Below are 20,615 nucleotides of genomic sequence, written 5' to 3' on the forward strand. Positions count from 1 at the left end.
AACATGCCAATGCGGACACGATTTCCCCTGATGAGTTATGACTTCAGACGCGATGCGTGTGTGGAGGTGTGGAGTCCGCGTGATATGTGCGTAAGATAGGCTTCTCATGTTTGGAGATCCGCGCTCCGAGACAAGCGCAAGCACCCCCCAGGGAAAAAAAGGGACCCCCGAAAATATCGGCATAGTTCGAACACTGAGGACAACCATCACATAACTATAACTATAAACATTTTATATCAACTATTTTAACTAAATGGGCTATAATAAATAAGCCTGCAGGCAGCCACGGCGGGCTGCCTCAGAAAAGTAACCATTTGTCCTACCTTAAAACTCGTTTTGCTTTTTCTGCCTCCTTTTTTGTATTTTCGACCCTGCGTTTATTTTCTTTCCTTTTCTGAAAACCCGATTTGTGTCCAGACATTTTGTTCTGCTACCAACGAACTAACTCGTCAGGTCTCGTCTCTCGAGTCCGCGATGAAGGGCAACAATTGATACATTTTTATAAACAGCCAATAAACAGCCAATAGGGAGGTTGCAACGTTCAGGCTCTCCTTTGCTCACAGACACTCAATAATGCACTTATTCTCTGTCTCCTGGCAGAAAGCTCCTTGGTTTGCTTGTGTCTCAATCACAGCTGGTATTCTGTAGAAAGACTTCTTTTCACCTTTTCCATCAGCTTTGTTAGAACACCCTAACACAGCACAAAAGTTTACCATTGTAGGTTTATGATGAACCAAGTGCCTCGTGGGTTTAAATTCCGCGCGCTGCCGTTATTTCCCCCTAATCACGAGTTTGTTGGTCTTCCAATATGGCGCAGGGTTTGTTTACTTCCGGTTTCCGGTGACGTCAGTGGGAAGGGTCTATAGATAGTTTTCACTGACGTCACGGCATTCCGGGGAACGCCCCCCAGCCGCCATCTTGGAGGGCAAACAAAACAGACCATCGCCACTATTGGCTACATTATCTCGGACGAATTTATGAAGTTATATAGTCAGTTTTCTAAAATAAAGATCAATGTCGGCAAACTCAAGCAAACAGAAGTATATAGATACACATCTCACGGTATGCAGCCAAACTGGCCTTGATTGGGGGAATTGACCCCTATGAAGTGGACAAAGATGCATTTTCAAGTGACTATGCAGGGCTGCCAAAGCCTGAAACTGCCAAAGCCTGCTCCAAAGCCTGAAACTGACTTCATCAAACTTTAAAGGCTGTCTGATATATACAACTTTATATATTCACAGCGCGCCTTTTGGCGGATGCCGCCTGAATCACGCAGATCCGATTTTTTTTGGGGGGGGGGGTTTGGAGTGTCTGATTATAATTTCAAAGTAAATTCTGTATTAAAATTACTAAATAAGCAAATCCGTTACAGTCCATGAAACAGGAAGTATAAGGATGAGAAAAAAACAGTTTAAATCGGGAAGCTGCGCACATTTGCGCAGTCCTGCACACCGCTCAGGACTACAGAATAGACCTAAAATGTTTTTCAAAAATGACCCTTGCGTGAGTGAAGTGACAAGTTTCAAATAGAAACGTGACAAGCGAGCGATATTAAGTGTACATTACAATGTAAACGTACACTCAGTGGTTCCAGTTAGGCATTCTCCAGAGATTGTTCACATGATGTTTTGGTTTCCAAAAACAAACTTAAGCACAATTGATTGTTTATTTAAACAACTTACCACTTATAAAATGATCGGAGCAGACTTTGCTGTGTTTGGAAGGCTGATAATCCTTGCGGTTGATTCTCGCAAGCCGTAGATTTCTCCTTTGTATGCTGAGTTTCTTTGTTTGCTCGCCTTCGTGCTCCCGTACAGTGGGAATTCCATAAAAGCTCCGCTTGACTTCATCATCTGACCTATTACGACAGCCGTGAATACAACAAGTTTGCACCATTGCTAGCTTTAAATAAATGTAAATAATATATAAATGAATGTAACTCGCGCGCTACAATGTGTGCTCAGTGACCCGTACGGTAAGCTTGCCCTCCAAGATGGCCGCCACCAGGGAATCGCCGACTCTGTGACGTCATGTGAAAACTATCTATTCCTGCTGATCCAGGGAATCAAGCCAGCAACCTTTTGGTCCCAAAGCTGTTTCTCTAACCGTTAGGCCATGGTTTCGTAATGACAAAGTTTAATATTAGCCCTGTTATCGCAGCAGTGGGAATTAGATATTATGGGGAAGCCATAGCCTAAAGGTCAGAGAAGCAGCTTTGGGACCAAAAGGTCGCCGGTTCAATTCCCTGGATCAGCAGGAACGGCTGAAGTGCCCTTGAGCAAGGCACCTAACCCCCAAGTGCTCCCCAGGCTGCTCGGGGTATGTTGTATGTCGCTCTGGATAAGAGCGTCTGCTAAATACCTAATGTAGTGTACTCGTAATGATTTCAAAGCATTTCAGAGTCTCAATGCTCTAATAATAATGATATGGACAAATAATAAATTCTAACAAGAAAAACTTGTATATTAGTGTTTACATGTATTAAAAAATGATCATGAAAACGAATTAAAATGAAGACTAGTATTCAAATCGTAAGTTATAATAATAAAAAAAATATAATAAAGTCATAATGTTCATAATTAATAATATCGTTCAAAAAGTAATATCTTTAGACCAGTCTTGAAGGTTTCATATGAGTCAGCTTTATGAAGGGACAATGAAAGCTTATTCCACAGTCTTGGTCCAGCTGATGAAAATGCTCCATCACCGTAACTTTTGGTGTTGGTCCTTGGAGCAGCCAGGAGCTTCTTCCCATTCGACCTCAGAACATGAGCGTTGGAATATACATACAACAGTTCCTCTAAGTATGTCGGAGCGAGTCCATGTAATGTAAAGCTCACGATATTTAACTTCTGACTGTTTCAAAGTGTTGACGCTGGAGACTCCTTCCATAAATGGCGCCGCGGATGGTTGCCTCGGTACTTCACTCTCTCGTACTTTCTATGTTTTTGTGTATTTGTGTTTTTTGTGCTCCTTCGCTGGTCACGTACTCCAGAGAAGAACTTATAAACGTTGGAATAACCACCAGTCAAGTTTTTTTTCATCGGTTTTCATCGATCCAGCAAGTTTTCCAGAGCTACTTGTTGGAGGAGCAGCAGCTCTCTATGGATTACGCCGAGGACGCCGGAGACACCGGGGGAAGCAAGCCGGCGTGCTCGTCAGACTGAGGCAGCGGGGGTTTCGCACTGCACTCCCGTCTATTCATCTGGCTAACGTCCACTCTCTGGCCAACAAGATGGACGAACTGCTGCTCCTCAACACAATCAACACGGATTTTAACAGATCTGCTGCCTTGTGCTTCACCGAAACCTGGCTCGGTGAGCACATCCCAGACTCTTCTCTCCACCTGCCTGGATTTCACCTGCACTGAGTGGACCACGAAACGGAGCTCACGGGGAAAACGAGGAGAGGCGGAATCTGCTTTTATATTAACGAAGGTTGGTGTATTGATGTCACGGTTCTAAACAAATCGTGCAGTCCTCATCTGGCGACATTATTCATAAACTGCAAACCGTTTTATGCTCCGTGAGAGTTTTCCTCGTTTATTCTGGTTGGAGTTTACATCCCCCCTCAGGCGTGTATTAATGAGGCGTTACAACACCTGGCTGACCAGATAAACAATGTGGAGAAAAAACACCCGGACTCTTGGCTCATTGTTTTGGGGGACAGAACAAACCTCAGCCATGAACTGCCAAAATATAAACAGCACATTAAGGTGGGGTTTACATTAGACCGTATCAGCGGATCATCAGATTAACGTTTTTAAAACGATTAGTGTGCACACAGCAACACCAATACACAATTCGCGTGCACACAGCAACACCAATACACGGATACGCTCGGCTCCGCAGGCATCCTGCGCTCCAAATCACTCCGCCCTGAACAGCGAGTGCCCTCTGGAGGGTGCGCACTCCGGCCCTGCGCAGCTCACAGAGCGCGCGAGTGAAGTGCACAAGCAGTGATTTGGGACTGAGCCGCTGTGTGTGTGATCCCAGCGCACATCACTTACCACTTGCAAGTGGAAGGATGGCAAGTCTAAAGGCAATCATAACTACACAGTGGGCAGTATTTGCATCAGTATTTGCAGTATTTTCATACTTTTATACTCTTTAATGAAAGGTGATACAAGGCGGAAGTCCGCGCCGTTTTTCAGCAGTCGTGTCACATGACCAACGCCAGCGAATCAGGAAGGTGGATGTCACAGTGACGTTGTCCAATGACGACGCCAGCTAGAGCTCAGCACAGCGTATCCGCGTATTCTCAATGTTTACACGGCACCGGACCAGACACGATCTAGACTGAATACGTGGACCCTGGCGGATTCCCGTTTCCCGGTGTTTCCAGGCGTTTTAATGTAAACGGACAGTGCATCCGCGAAGAAAACGAGACAGATACGGTCTAATGTAAACTTGGCCTAAGTGTCCCACCAGGGACTCTAACACTCTGGACCATTGTTACACTGTTTTAAAGGACTCGTACCACTCTGTCCCCCGTGCAGCCTTGGGACCATCTGATCACTGTATGGTTCATCTTATCCCAACCTACAGGCAGAAGCTGAAATCTGCTAAGCCTGTAGTTAAGCCCATGTTTACATTAGACCTTATCAGCGGATCATCAGATTAACGTTTTTAAAACGATTAGCGTGCACACAGCAACACCAATACACGATTTGCGTGCACACAACAATACCAATACACGGATACGCTCGGCTCCGCAGGCATCCTGCGCTCCAAATCACTCCGCCCTGAACAGCGAGTGCCCTCTGGAGGGTGCGCACTCCGGCCCTGCGCAGCTCACAGAGCGCGCGAGTGAAGCACACTAGCAGTGTTTTCGGGACTGAGCCGCTGTGTGTGTGATCCCAGTGCATATCACTTACCACTTGCAAGTGGAAGGATGGCAAGCCTAAAGACAATCATAACTACACAATGGGCAGTATTTGCATCAGCATTTGCAGTATTTTCATACTTTTATACTCTTTAATGAAAGGTGATACAAGGCGGAAGTCCGCGGCGTTTTTCAGCAGTCGCGTCACATGACCAACGCCAGCGAATCAGGAAGGTGGATGTCACAGTGACGTTGTCCAATGAGACACCAGCTAGAGCTCAGCACAGCGTATCCACGTATTCTGAATGTTTACACAGCACTGGACCGGACACGATCTGGATTGAATACGTGGACGCTGGCGGATTCCCGTTTCCCGGCGTTTCAGGCGGTTTAATGTAAACGGACAGTGCATCCGCGAAGAAAACGAGACAGATACGGTCTAATGTAAACGTAGCCTAAGACGGTGAGGAGATGGTCCGATGAGGCCAAAGTGGAACTACAAGCCTGCTTTGACTGCACTGATTGGAGTGTTTTTGAGGCTGCAGCCTCAGACCTGCATGAACTAACTGATTCTGTGACATCTTACATCAGTTTTTGTGAGGATATGTGCGTGCCTACCAAAACCTTCCGCATATACAACAATAAACCCTGGTTCACTGCAAAACTCAGGCAACTTCATCAGAACAAAGAAGAGGCCTACAAAAGTGGAGACAGAGTTCTGTGTAATCAGACCAGAAAAACACTGACAATGGAGGTGAAAGCAGCTAAGAGGAGCTACGCTGATAAGATTAAAAACAGCCTTTCAGCAAACGATCCGACGTCAGTGTGGAGAAGCCTGCAGAACATTACTAACTATAGGAGACCATCCACCAACACTGCAGTGAACCATCAACTGGCTGACGAGCTGAATGTGTTTTACTGCAGATTCGACACATTCACACCTCTCCCCCTTCAGTCATTAAAGACCCATTTACACCCCCTGCCATTCTGCCACCCCCCGCCTCTGACCCCCCACCAGCACTCAAGATCTGTGAAGAGGATGTCTGTCAGCTTTTACACAGACAGAAGATCAGGAAGGCACCTGGCCCAGATGGTGTGTCACTCTCTTGTCTGAAGGTCTGTGCTGACCAGCTGGCTCCCATCTTCACCCAGATCTTTAATAGATCCCTGGAGCTGTGTGAAGTCCCTTCATGCTTCAAACGCTCCACAATAATCCCGGTTTCTAAGAAAACAAATATCACAGGACTGAATGACTACAGGCCTGTTGCCCTCACATCTGTAGTCATGAAGTCCTTTGAGAGACTGGTGTTGTCATACCTGAAGGACATCACAGACCCCCTGCTGGACCCCCTGCAGTTTGCCTACCGGGCAAACAGGTCAGCAGATGATGCAATAAATATGGGTCTACACTACATCCTGCAACACCTTGACACTGCAGGGACGTATGCCAGGATCCTGTTTGTGGACTTCAGTTCGGCATTCAACACCATTATTCCAGACATCCTCCACACCAAGCTCACCCAGCTCACTGTGCCCTCCTCCACCTGTCAGTGGATTACAAACTTCCTGACTGACAGGAAGCAGCAGGTGAGGATGGGGAGCATCATATCCAGCACTCGGTCTATCAGCACTGGCGCCCCCCAAGGGTGTGTGCTCTCCCCACTGCTCTTCTCCCTTTATACCAACGACTGCACCTCAAGAGACCCGTCTGTTAAACTCCTGAAATTTGCGGACGATACAACGGTCATCGGCCTCATCCGAGATGGTGACGAGCCTGCATACAGACGGGAGGTTGAACGGCTGGTCTGGTGGTGCGGTCAGAACAATCTGGAACTGAACATGCTCAAAACTGTGGAGATGACAGTGGACTTTAGGAGGAGCCCCCCCACTCTGCTGCCCATCACCAATAACATTGTGACTGCTGTTGAAACCTTCAGGTTTCTGGGTTCCACAATCTCCCGGGACCTGAAGTGGGAGACCAACACAGTCACTATCATCAAAAAGGCCCAGCAGAGGTTGTATTTTCTGCGCCAGCTCGGGAAGCTCAACCTGCCTAAGGAGCTGCTGACACAATTCTACTCTGCCATCATTCAGTCTGTTCTTTGCTCTTCCATCACTGTTTGGTTTGGATCGGTCACCAAGCAGGAGAAGAACAGACTGCAATGGACAATAAGGTCTGCAGAGAAAATTACTGGTGTCAACCTGCCCTCCATCCAAGACCTGTACCTGTCCAGAGTCAGGAAACGGGCAGGTAACATCTCTGCGGACCCATCACACCCTGGTCACAATCTGTTTAATTTTTTCCCCTCAGGGAGGCGATATAGATCACTGTATGCAAAAACAACCAGACACAAGAATAGTTTTTTCCCTCAGGCTGTCTCTGTGATGAACAGCTAAAATCCAGATTCATATATCAGTAATATCACTTGCAAAATATCTGCACAGTCATACTGTCATTCTGTGCACACTGTATACTTTATATTTATCTATTCCATACTTGACTTACTTGGATTACTTTGCACTATGCACCTATTGCACTATTTTTTTTCTGTTTGTTTTGTGTATACGCTTTTTATCTGTTTTGTACTATGAGAGCTAAGTGAAACAGGAGTCAAATTCCTCGTGTGTCCCCACATAACCTGGAAATAAAAGTGATTCTGATATGTTTTTTAAAAAAAAAATCACCATACTGAAATCTTCAGCATATCAGTGATGCATTTCACCTTTAACAACATCAGTGTTTATTATTAGGCTTGCATTATGTACAGCGTCCATTTTGAATAAGCTGTTACTATAGAAATGAAGTATTTGAGAAAGCGCATTAAGATAATCCTGTAATTTGAATTACAGCCAGAACTAGGGTTAGAGCTGCTGTTACAGAAAAAGAACCAGCTTCTGACCAATCAGATTTGACATTTCAACAATGCTATGGTTTCAAAATATTTAACAAATATGTTAGCCTCGAGGCAAGTGAAAATATCTTAAGCATAATCGAATTTATTTAGTTTTGATTGCGATTGCATCATATTTTTGCACATAATTTTGTTTTATAATCAGAATCATAAGATATTTAAAATACTTCCACTTGAAAAATTTTTTTTCATCTTTAATTCAGAACTGGATTAAAAACGAGCCTGACCTTCAGATTAAAATCTTTGCTCCGTATGTGTGTTTTAGATCATAGACTCGGGAATCTCTAAGCAGGCACTGAACGAGATCGAATCTCGTCACAAAGACATCGTGAGGCTGGAGAGCAGCATCAAGGAACTACACGACATGTTCGTGGACATCGCTATGCTCGTGGAGAATCAGGTACATTCCTCCGTTCATCGCTCCATCATGCACTCCTTTTTCATACATTACTCTTGCCCCTTTTCCACCAAAGCAGTTCCAGGGCTGGTTCGGGGCCAGTGCTTAGTTTGGAACCGGGTTTTCTGTTTCCACTGACAAAGAACTGGCTCTGGGGCCAGAAAAACCGGTTCCAGGCTAGCACCAACTCTCCGCTGGGCCAGAGGAAAGAACCGCTTACGTCAGCGGGGGGCGGAGTTGTTAAAACCAACAACAATAACAAGACCGCGAAAGATCGCCATTTTTAAGTGACGAGAAGCAGCAGCTGTACAAACGCGAAGTCTCATCTCATCTCATTATCTCTAGCCGCTTTATCCTTCTACAGGGTCGCAGGCAAGCTGGAGCCTATCCCAGCTGACTACGGGCGAAAGGCGGGGTACACCCTGGACAAGTCGCCAGGTCATCACAGGGCTGACACATATGGCCCTTTTCCACTACCCTTTTTCAGCTCACTTCAGCTCGCTTCAGCTCACTTCAGCCCGACACGGCTCGCGTTTCGACTACCAAAAACCAGCACGACTCAGCTCGCTTCAGCCCTGCTTAGCCCCTAAAACTCGCACCGTTTTGGAGTGGGGCTGAAGCGAGCCAAGCCGTGCCAAGTGAGGTTGGGGGCGTGAGCAGACACTCCCCTGTGCACTGATTGGTGAGGAGGAGTGTCCTCACATGCCCACACACGCCCCGCGAGCGCGCTGGGATCTGTAAACACCGCAAACCCGGAAGGAGAATAATTACGAATTACGAGAATTTCTGAAGCCTTATGCGCCTCGCCTCATCTATACGCTCTTGCCAGTATCTGTCCGCGTTGTCGGTGACAACAAGCCACAGCACCAAGACCAGCAACACTAACGACTCCATGTCCTCCATGTTTATTGTTTACTCTCCGGGTCGTGAGACTACCGCTTAAAAGATCACTGATGTCACTGTTTGCGCTGCTTAACGACATCACCTGACGTCCACCCACTTTCGCTAACTCCACCCAATGTGTCCACCCACTTCCAGCCAGCACGGTTCAGCGCGGTTGTAGTCGAAATGCAACTCCAACAGCCCCGCTCAGCCCGACTCAGCACGGCACGGCTCAGCCCGACTCAGCCGCGTTTGTAGTGGAAAAGCGGCAATAGACACAGACGACCATTCACACTCACATTCACACCTACGGTCAATTTAGAGTCACCAGTTAACCTAACCTGCATGTCTTTGGACTGTGGGGGAAACCGGAGCACCCGGAGGAAACCCACATGGACACAGGGAGAACATGCAAACTCCGCACAGAAAGGCCCTCGCCGGCCACGGGGCTTGAACCCAGACCTTCTTGCTGTGAGGCAACAGCGCTAACCACTACACCACCGTGCCGCCAAACGCGAAGTCATCCATTATTATTATTGTTGTTGCTGCTGCTTCCGTGTTGTTTTTGCTTCAATATTCGCGCCAAGGTTTATGCAAACGTAGCGACGTAACTGACGTATACAGTGACGTAATGACGTGGCTTTCCTTAGCACCGCGAGCTATGGAAAAGCAAACTGGTTCTCAGCTGGTTCGTAAGTTGAACGAGTTGTGAACCAGCACCAGCCCTGGCCCCGAACCAGCCCTGGAACTGATTTGGTGGAAAAGGGGTATCAGTCATGCACGCGTCCTTTCATCAGCCGCCTCAGAAAGACTTTATGTCTATTTTTCATTTTCTACCTCCTCTTCTTTTCCTGTCTTTCCTCTTCTCGGACATTTTATCTACTTCCAGGTTGTGTGTTGTTTTTTTTGTTTTTTTTTTTGTCCCAGTTTTCCTTTTCTCTCTGGCTCCTCACTGTGATTGGTCACCTGCTCTTTAACGCTGATCCACTGTCCAGAAATACAGCTTCTTTCCAAATGTGAGTTTTCCAGATCCCTTTCCCTGACTTTCGCATGGCCTTTTTCTCATTTTCTTTTCATTTCATTCCTCACATGCATGTATTAACACATTCATTACCACCCAGAGGTAGTACATATAGAATAACCATTAGCACTCAGTCGATTTGTTTAGAATCTATTACACAGTAAAATAGTGTTGATGAAGTTGTTTTATTTTGCTTATTAAATGCTGTCTGAGGGGGAAAAAAACCTGAGAGGTAAGTGGTTGTATTTTTGACACGTGCCATATCCTGTTCAGTTTGTGAATGTCAAATGTGTGAGTTTCGAATAGTGTGTTTCCATTTCACATTCAAAAACAAGCCCTAGGCTTAAAAGAGAACTAGTGGGACTTTAGGAACTTTTTATTTTACAGCACATAACGCCTGCACAAGTGTGTAAACTCAGTGTGGCCTTTATTAAGGGAAATGCAAGTATCATAATCGGAGAAGAGTATAGGGATCACTTAACAGTTATTCCACGAAATTGAGTCATACATGAGTTGGCTATAAGCCTTGTACGATGAGATTGAGTGGAATAACTGTTTTATTCTATCCACGTTCACTGGATTTTCAGAAACGGAGCATTTTTATTTAATTTTATTTTTTTCAAATTTGATGAGCTTTAGACCAAACGTCCGACAAAATAATTTCTGCTTGGAATGTAAACAAACTGGTGAAATGACAGGAGCAATTTGTGAAAAATGCTATAATAGTAATAATTCTTGAAAATAAAAAAAGATACGTTCTTACCGTCAAATACTTTTATTCCATATTTTGTTGCTTGTATTTAAATTTTTTTTTTTTTGGGGGGGGGGCTTCTTCTTTAGGGTTTTTTTGGCAGTTGACAAACCAACTTAAAGGTTTATTACTGCCACCGACTGGGCTGGAGTGTGTAACAGGCACTATTTGGGGGAGAACAATATTCTTTTAGCTATTTCTCTTTCTTTTAAATACTTGATAATTTTTTGGGATTTTGTTTTCGAGTAGTTTTTATTTCGTCCTCGGTTGGTTGAGCAACCCACTCTGCCATTTTGTTTTTTTCGACTAACAGTATATGAACTGATAGCATACATGTCAACCTTTGGTCAATCAAACCTGTATAACCAACCTCCAAAATCCGTATTTCCCTTATAAAATCCGTATAAGATGCAAATTAAAATAATTTACCTAAAATTTGAATGATAATTAACAATGATATATCCCAGTTACTTTTTATTCAATATTAATAACAATAAACCTTCAGAATGAATACAAAGCTCCAATGTTTGACAAAAACACAAAGTGTTATCAGCGTAGTTACGAAGGAAATACTTCGTTGTTTGGAGACAGGTTTCACCGCACAGCTATTATGCGCGAGACTTCATATTAGCCACAAAGTCAGGAAAATTTGTTTGTAAAATTACGTTATAATGACCAAATACAATGAAAAGTATTTTTCCAGTCTCACCTGTGAAAGGTAATCCCATGTGATCTCGTTTGGACGGTAAACCTGTTGGTACAGTTAAACGCAGCACATGAATGAGGCATCTTTATTCTCGGCTACCGTCTAGACGCTATACCAGAGACGGTTGAAGAATCTCCACTTTGCCACATCCAATATGGCGGCGAGGATGACGTATGATTCTACGCAGAAGGCAGCATCTATGTTTATATGTCTATGACTTCACGGTTGGCGGGATTCTCGCAATGTGGTGTGCGCATGATCAAAAGTGGAACGAAGTCTCGCTACCACAAGATAACGCGCGATTTCATAAGACTCTTTACTGGCTGTTTGTGCTTTCTGTGGTGTACAGTACGTTTGTAAATGTTATGCGCTCTTTTATCATCGTGGGAATTGATTATAGCTCTCAATAAATATTGAAGTTTTTTTTAAAGAATCCGTATAACTTTATTTATACGCCTGTATACTACATTTATTGAATCAAATCCGTATAAAATACGGACATTTCATATAGGTTGACATGTATGTGATAGCCTAGTAGTAGAGTAGCTAATCGGCGCGCTAGATTGCTCATATCCAGTGAATGTGGATAGAATAAAAGAGGATAGACAGGGCTATCATAGACACGTGCATGATCACCAAACTAACAGGCTCAAAGTTACAAGAAATGCGAACTAAGAAACTACGGTAGGAAAATAAGGCACCCCAAGATGTTGACACAACAGGGTGTAACTAGCAAACAAACTAATCAGAATTAAGCACTGAACAGGCGATCACACTCAGGTAACAAGTCAATGATTGTGGAAACCAAAATGAATATGAGCATATGGTGGTGTCAAGGTGCAAACAGGGAATCCATGACTTCAGCAAATAGAGTGAAGCAGAATTCCTGGTAGTGTTGTCTGAAGTGTTGTATTCCTCTTATATATATATACTACAGTGATTTTGTCAGTCCTTATAATTTCCGCAACGTTACATATAACCAGAAATGGTTAAAGGTATTAGACGTCAGTTGTTAATGAATTAAAATTGGAGAACTTTTGATTTTAATAACCTAAATCTAGCACCAGTGAACCAGATTTTTTTTTTTCAGTATTTTTCATTGTGTTTGATCTCTTATTCTGTCTGTGTAGCCAGTTAGCAACAAGGACCGCCTTGTGTCCCTTTAGTTCCTGATTATACTTTCAGCAGCAACGGAAAAAACATACCACTGAAACCTTCGGTACTGAATCACTGCTTTGTGGTGCCATATGTTCTGCTATTTTGTGCAGTGGAAAAAGCCTGAACGTGAACCGAGCCACAAGGGGAGAGTTGTATATTAATAATGTCGAATAATAAGCAATTATTAGACAAGGTGGAACAAAAATATCGTGATTTTGTTCGTAGCGAACAAGCAATTATTTGCCGATGCTGAAGGCAGACACACTATCAAATCATGACATTTTGTGAAAACGGGGTTCAATAATTGTTTTATCATTCAAATTATTTTTTTTTTTTTAAATGCTGGTGATAAAGTTCACTGTTTTTATTTTCAGTTCAAGAAGCCAGCTCATTGTTTGTCAATTTAGGGAAGCGAGCCACGTTGATAAAAGTGCAGAGTAACTGTGCATGAGTAGAGCAGAGCATTGTTTGTACACTGCAAAAAACTTAAAACTGAATTTGAGGAGAAACTTACTTAATACTAGTGAAATTATCTTGCTGCATGGACAGATAATTTTATTTGATGAGACATCTTGGAATAAGTCGGTTGCAATCTAGAACTAGGTTTAATAATCTCAGAATTGGTGTCTTGTATTCTTCTAATAGGAAATGCTAGATCGTTTCAACTATTTTCAAGATATTTTCACTTGCTAAGATATTGGTTTTTTGCAGTGTACGCAGTTATTTGCAGTTTGCACAGCCAATCAAAATGGCGTAAAAATAATTGAGCGATGATGCATATTATTTTTTTCGCTGTCCAAATCCTGCGCTCTGATTGGCTGGCGAGCGGGTCCATATCCTACGGTACGGACCCCAGTTACGGACCCCGGATACGGACCTCTGGTGACTCGCTCATTCACAACAACAACAAACATAGTAGCAATTTGTCGTCAACATTTATTTTCACATTTCTCAGGAGAATAGCATTAATTTTACAGCATTGATGGCGATAACGACAGTGTTCACAGCAAAAGCGAGTTTTACTACCCTGAGGAAGAAGAAATAAAAGAAAACATTTCAGGAGAAAGCTAAAAACCTGTAACTGTTGCTAACGCCGAGCAAAAACATGGCTGAATCCTGAATGACTCAATTTTGTATAAATAGGGGACTACATAGGCAGCAAAATGTAGTTTTTTTTCCTGCCATGGAAGTGCACTTGTATACCGAGGAGGAAGCAATTTGCATTACAGCCGTGAATGAGGATTCAAAATAGCATGAATTTTACAGCATGGATCGCGATAACGACAGTGTTCACAGCGAAAGTGAGTTTTACTACCCTGAGGAAGAAGAAATAAAAGAAAACATTTCAGGAGAAAGCTAAAAACCTCTAACTTGCTAATCCCCGAGCAAAAACATGGCTGAATCCTGAATGACTCAATTTTGTATAAATAGCGGACTACATGGGCAGCAAAATGTAGTTTTTTTTCCTGCCATGGAAGTGCACTTGTATACCGAGGAGGAATCCATTTGCATTACAGCCGTGAATGAGGATTCAAAATTGCAGCTCGCCTCGGCTCGGTTTTCCCTTTCGGGCGCTCTCGTTTTCTGTTAGAATTTGGTAAAGAAAAAATAAAAATATTATTTACCAGCTTAAGGTCGGTCCGTACGGTGAAATACCGTGACCTCGGCCTCGGTCGGTACTTTCAAGACCTCGGTCGTGGTATTTCACAATACAGACCTCCCAGCTGGTAAATAATATATTTTGTTGAGTGTGTGTGTGTGGTTCTTCCTGATCGTGTGTGTTTGTATTTCAGGGGGACATCATTGATAACATTGAGGCAAATGTATCAAAAGCAGAGGATCATGTTGCAGCAGCAAAGGTTGAAACTAAGAAAGCAGTCAGGTATCAGAGCAAAGCACGGAAGGTATGGAACAAACACACCTTTTTCACACAATAACATCACTGCTCCTGCTGTCTCTTTCTTCGTATTTTTTCCCCTCCCCCTTCTCTCTCTCTCTCTCTCTCTGTCTGTCTCTCCTCCATTTTTGGCCCGTCACCTGTCAGGGTGGAATGATTGACAGGATTGAGAGCAACATGGACCAGTCGGTAGGCTTTGTGGAGCGCGCAGTAGCTGACACTAAAAAAGCCGCCAAATTTCAGCAGGAGGCGCGGCGCGTGAGTGGCTGAGAAATACCTGACCCCGCCCCCTCTGTCCTGGCCGTTCCTCAAACTCCTCATCCCTTCGTGTTTTGCGAATAAACACCATGATATTGTGTTTGAACCAAGCCTCACATTGTTACAGCTCTTTAAAATGACATGCACGTTTCTCCACCCACTCCTTCTGTCAAAACCTGTTCGCACATTGAGTACTGTTGCTATAGAAATATAACACACAGAGTGTGTTTAGTGAGAGGAGCACGCCTTCCTGTGGTTAAAACTCACAACAGCTCGACCACACACAAGAATCAGTATGAAGGTTTTCTGTAAATAAGCTAACATTTTTTTTTTTTTTACAAAAGCAAGTGGCTCTGAAATATTCTGTAGCCACGGACATGTTCACGGACCCCCTCAGTACCGACTTATTTTATGAACTTAATCCAGCCATTCTATTTAGTGTGCCGGATGTTGTTTAGGACACAGTCATGAGTTCTTTCTGTATGTTTATAGAGTTGGCGTGAGAGTCACAGGGTGGAGAATGATGCAGCACAACCCATGTTATGAAATGTTCTTACAAATAGAAAGCAGAGAGGGCGCAGTTTGCAGTTTCAGTCCTTCAATTTTCAATACGTCACTGATTTAAAAAAAAAAAAAAAGCAATACAGAGCGTGTATTAATATATTTCACTTTTAATTCTTTTTGACCAGTGAGATTGCGTTTCGCTCCAGTGCAGATATTTGTGTATGATAGAAATAAGCTAATTAACGACATTTACTGTATTAACATGTTGATTTTAGTTTGTTGTTTTTTTTGTTTTTTTTTTTTGACGTACAGTGTCAAAAATCTGCATACGCCCACTTGGATTGTTAATTCAGTGGTGCTGAAAGTTCCAAAATGTCTTTGAACTTGCCAAGGCCTCTGAACTTCCTGTTGGTGATCATGATTGATTACAGCTGGCAGCTTCTCTGTGCCAACAAAAAGAGTTTGTTTGACACTCATTGGATTGACCAACACACAGTACAGTGGGAAAGTCCAAGGAGCTCAGTGCAGATCTGAGGAAGAGGATCATAGATTTACACACTCAGGAATGTCTTTTGGAGCCATTTTGAAACAACTGCAGATTCCAACATCATCAGTTCAAACAAATATAAGAAGAGTTTGGTTCCAAAATGCGGTAAACGCCAAATTTGAAAAATTGAAACTCCCGCCACCAAACCATCAACAATTATCATGTCTTACTCGTACCGTATTCAGTTTTCGCCAAAATACAATATCCGCCATTGATTTACACACTGAATTACGGCCTTTCATTCCAAAACGCGACAAGCGCCATCACCGATTTTTCTCAAAACCAGATACATCCATTTGGCCAATCAGAGGCCACCGTTGGCGTGAAGTTTTCTAAGATGGCTGCACCCATGAAGTAGGAAATTGCTTCGTCACTTCTCTCATTTATTGGACAATTTCATGCTGAATTATGAATAATTTCGATAAAATAATAGAAAAAAAATCTATAAAATAAAATCTGTCATGAAATAACAGGGTTAAATGCACTTTAAATAGAAAGGGATATGTAGCATTTTGGGGGAAAGTGGCGTGGATATGTAGCGACTTGACAAAAAAACCGTTACTTGGTTCAGTTAAAAGCTGTTAATTAGTTCTGGATTTCATTTTTGAAGTTTATTATCATTAAGGAGTTCGTCAATACATTTTAAAACAGGATCCAGTGCTTTTCCTTTTATCACTTCCCGTAATCAGAAAAAGTGATTTTTCCCGAAACAATGGAATTGGATATATAGCATTTTGGAACCAAACTCTTCATATATAATTAGAAGTTTTTAGGAGGTGGAGCCAAGACACCTAACCCCCAACTGCTCCACAGGCTGCTCTGGGTATGTTGTACGTCGCTCTGGATAAGAGTGTCTACCAAGTGCCTCTAATGTAATATATTGTTTATGATGCAACATGATTACTTGGGCTATTTAATAAACAAATTTAATTGAAAAATTAATTAAATAGAAACCTCTACACGCTTCTTAAAAAATATACTAGTGCAGCTCAAAAAATTTGAATATTGTGAAAAAGTTCAATATTTTCCATCAGTTATTTAAGAAAGTGAAAATGTTATATATTATAGACTCATTACACAAACTAAAATGTTTCAAGCATTTTTCTATTTTAATTTTAATCAGTATGGCATACAGTACAAAAACATAAAAAAATCTCAAAATATTAGAATATTTCATTTCGAGTTTGAGTAAAACAGTATGAACACAGTGTATCTCTCGGTCTAGTTCAGTACACACAGCCACAATCATGGGGAAGACTGCTGACTTGACTGTTGTCCAGAAGATGATCACTGATGCCCTCCACAAGGAGGGTAAGCCACAAAAGGTCATTGCTGAAAAGGGCGGCTGGAAAAGGTGCACAAGCAACAGGGATGGCCGCAGTCTTGAGAGGATTGTCAAGAAAAGTTGATTCAAGAACTTGGGAGAGCTTCACAAGGAGTGGACTGAGGCTGGTGTCAGTGTATCAAGACCCATCACGAACAGACGACATCTTCAAGAAAGGGGATACAACTTTCGCATTCCTAATATCAAGCTACTCCTGAGCCAGAGACAATGTCAGAAGTGTCTTATCTGGGCTAAGGAGAGAAAGAAATGGACTGTTGCTCAGTGGTCCAAAGTCCTCTTTTCAGATGAAAGTACATTTTGCATTTAATTTGGAAATCACGGTTCTAGAGTCTGGAGGAAGAGTGGAGAGGCACAGAATCCAAGGTGTTTGAAGCCCAGTGTGAAGTTTCCACAGTCTGTGATGATTTGGGGTGCCATGTCATCTGCTGGTGTTGGTTCACTGTATTTTATCAAGTCCAAAGTCAACACAGCCATCTACCAGGAGATTTTAGAGCACTTCATGCTTCCATCTGCTGACGAGCTTTTTGGAGATGCTGATTTCCTTTTCCAGCAGGACTTAGCACCTACCCACAGTGCCAAAACTACTACCAAATGGTTTGCTGACCATGATATTACTGTGTGTGTTTGGCCAGCCAACTTGCCTGACCTGAACCCCATAGAGAATCTATGGGGTATTGTCAAGAGGAAGATGAGAAACACCCGACCCAACAATACAGATACGCTGAAGGCCACTATCAAAGCAACCTGGGCTTCAGTAACACCTCAGCAGTGCCACAGACTGATCACCTCCATGCCACACCACATTGATACAGTAATTCATGGTAAAGGAGCCCCAACCAAGTATTGGGTGTATAAATGAATATACTTTTCAGAAGTTGGACATTTCTGTATTGTAAATCTTTTTTTGATTGATCTTAGGGAATATTCTAATAATTTGAGATACTGGATTTCTGATTTTCATGAGCTATAAGCCATAATCATCAAAATTAAAACAAAAAAGGCTTTAAATATTTCACTTTCCATGTAATGAATATAGAATATATGAAAGTTTACCTTTTTGAATTAAATTATGAAAAAAAAGGAACTTTTTCATGGTATTCTAATTTTTTGAGATGCACTAGTATATTCACACATACACACACTGATTCTTTTCTCTTTCCACATTTCACTCTTTTTAACTACGAATTTCAGCATCTGCAGCTTTTGTGTCCATATTTGTCGAACTGTGCTTTATTATGACTTGCTTGTGTGCATGCTCTGTACGTACTCTTGTATGCTGTTTTTGTTCAAATGTCAGAAATGTGCATTTTTGTGGTCAACCTGAGACGAGTTATAATACTAATTAGAGGATATGAAACTAATCCCAACTCTTTGTGTTTTCACAGAAAGTGGTGATTATAGTGTGTATTGTATTGGTACTTCTTGCCATTGTTGCTTTGGTAATAGGGCTGTCTGTAGGACTTACACGGGCGTAAGTTACTATAGCTGGTGAGTAAGTATAGGAAAGGTGTGTGTGTGTGTGTGTGTGTGTGTGTGTGTGTGAGTGAGGGAGAGAGAGATAAAAATGGGGTGTGGGCTGTAGTGCAGATTTTGTTTGTGTGTGTGGGGGTAGGGTTTAAGGGTTTTACTGCATTAAGTGAGGTTTTAGATGATGGTGTTTAGTTTTCTAGCTTTCTTCCTGCATACTTGCATTCTAAAAGGCTTGGGTAACTGTTCATTAGCGCACACACCATCGGTTAAAACATCAAGTCTGTTTAGGCCCTGTCCACACGGCAACGGATTCAGGTGAATCCGATAAAATTGTTTATCGTTTCGGCCTGGCGTCCACACGGCACCGGCGTTTTGGGTGCCCCAAAACGAAATCTTTTGAGAACGGGTTCCAGAGTGGAAAGATCTGGCAACGGCGCCGTTGCGAAGTCGTCTGGATGAGTAGAACGGATTTGTTTATGATGACGTCACAACCACATGTGCTTCACGCCGGGTAGAAGTGTAACGAACTCGATGAGAGTTGTCAACAAATCCTATAACTTGGTTCATGAAACACGCTTACAAAATATTTTCACTGTGAATATTTATTGTGTAATGGTGCAGAGAGAGAGAGAATATCCCTTAGGGCAGAGTCAATCCCACCAGCAAAAATAGGGAAAAAAAAGGAGCGATCTCACCTCTTCAGATGTTGGTTTAAGTCCTACAATACATTCCTCAAAAAGGGCGTAGAAGAACAAATTAATCCATCAACGTGTAGCATTCAATTTATTCCGGACCATTAAAGACGCCGCCTTCCGCGTAGAATCATACGTCATCCTCGCCGCCATATTGGATAGGTCAAAGCGGAGAATAAAGATTAGCTGCGTTTAACTGTACCAACAGGTTTGCCGTCCAAACGAGATCACATGGGATTACCTTTCACAGGTGAGACTGGAAAAATACTTTTCATTGTATTTGGTCATTATAACGTAATTTTACGAACAGATTTTTCTGACTTTGTGGCTAATATGAAGTCTCGCGCATAATAGTTTATGCGCATGCGTCCTTACTACTTCTATTGTTCCAGTGTCTCCGATGGGACCGTCTTACAGCACCCCTAGAGGTGTGGCATGGGTATTGCATCGTTTTCAGCGAGCGTTGCGTTGCCATGTGTACCTGATATTTTACTGATCCGTTGCCCATGTGGACGCGATATTTTTTTAATAACATCTCGTTGCCGTTGTCGTGTGGATGTAGCCTAAAAGGCTTGGGTAACTGTTCATTAGCGCACACACCATCGGTTAAAACATCAAGTCTGTTTAGTGTGTGTGCGCATACAACACCTTGAAAATTGCTTCTTTTCTAATAAGTGCTTAAATATTTCCCCTTTATTAATCACAACCCATGAATTACTGACGCTGAGTGTCCTGAAATATTCTTATATCATGGGACACGGATAGTACAAGTGTTAAATGCTGGTTAGCTGGTTAAGTAATGAATTATATAAGGAGTTTAATATGACCCAGCTGGGCCGTTTGAGTAAAATAATCAGCGCTGATGTGGTGTGATGCCCACTGATGTAACACGGAGTTACTATTATTTTCCCTTAACAGCATGCACTGAAGTGTTTTATTCCACAGCAATTTGCTAATGATGAGCATTTTTATATCACTTGTACAAACAGCGTGATAGAGTTTATCTATTTATAGTTGTGTTTAATATTTTGCTGCTTCCGTGAGACAGATTAGTTCCTGTTATCACTTGCATTTTTGCAGCTGTAAATGATTAACCTTTTATAAATGAAGCCCCATGATCCCACTTATTGCTAAATGCAAACTGGAACAGCACTGTTCATGTAACTCGTAAAGACTATGGCTGCATCCGAATACTTGGTACATACTAATGGTTACGTACCTACTACCCAACCGTAACTGTAGTGCGTT

General features: G+C 42.6%; 1 protein-coding gene across 2 annotated transcripts in view; it reads left to right on the plus strand.

The window, feature by feature from the left end:
* stx3b (syntaxin 3b) overlaps positions 1–20,615 on the plus strand; it is an 89,638-nt gene that overhangs the window by 62,754 nt on the left and 6,269 nt on the right. Inside the window, exons 8-10 of one of the 2 annotated variants that reach the window (XM_060927331.1) lie at positions 8,005–8,139; positions 14,448–14,558; positions 18,591–18,693. In XM_060927331.1, coding sequence (XP_060783314.1) covers positions 8,005–8,139; positions 14,448–14,558; positions 18,591–18,680 — 336 coding nt within the window. In that variant the 3' untranslated portion in view covers positions 18,681–18,693. The remainder of the gene's footprint in view (positions 1–8,004; positions 8,140–14,447; positions 14,559–18,590; positions 18,694–20,615) is intronic. The other variant, XM_060927332.1, reaches the window with a different exon arrangement.

This window comes from Neoarius graeffei, chromosome 8, assembly GCF_027579695.1.
Source record: "Neoarius graeffei isolate fNeoGra1 chromosome 8, fNeoGra1.pri, whole genome shotgun sequence".
Lineage (NCBI taxonomy): Eukaryota > Metazoa > Chordata > Actinopteri > Siluriformes > Ariidae > Neoarius > Neoarius graeffei.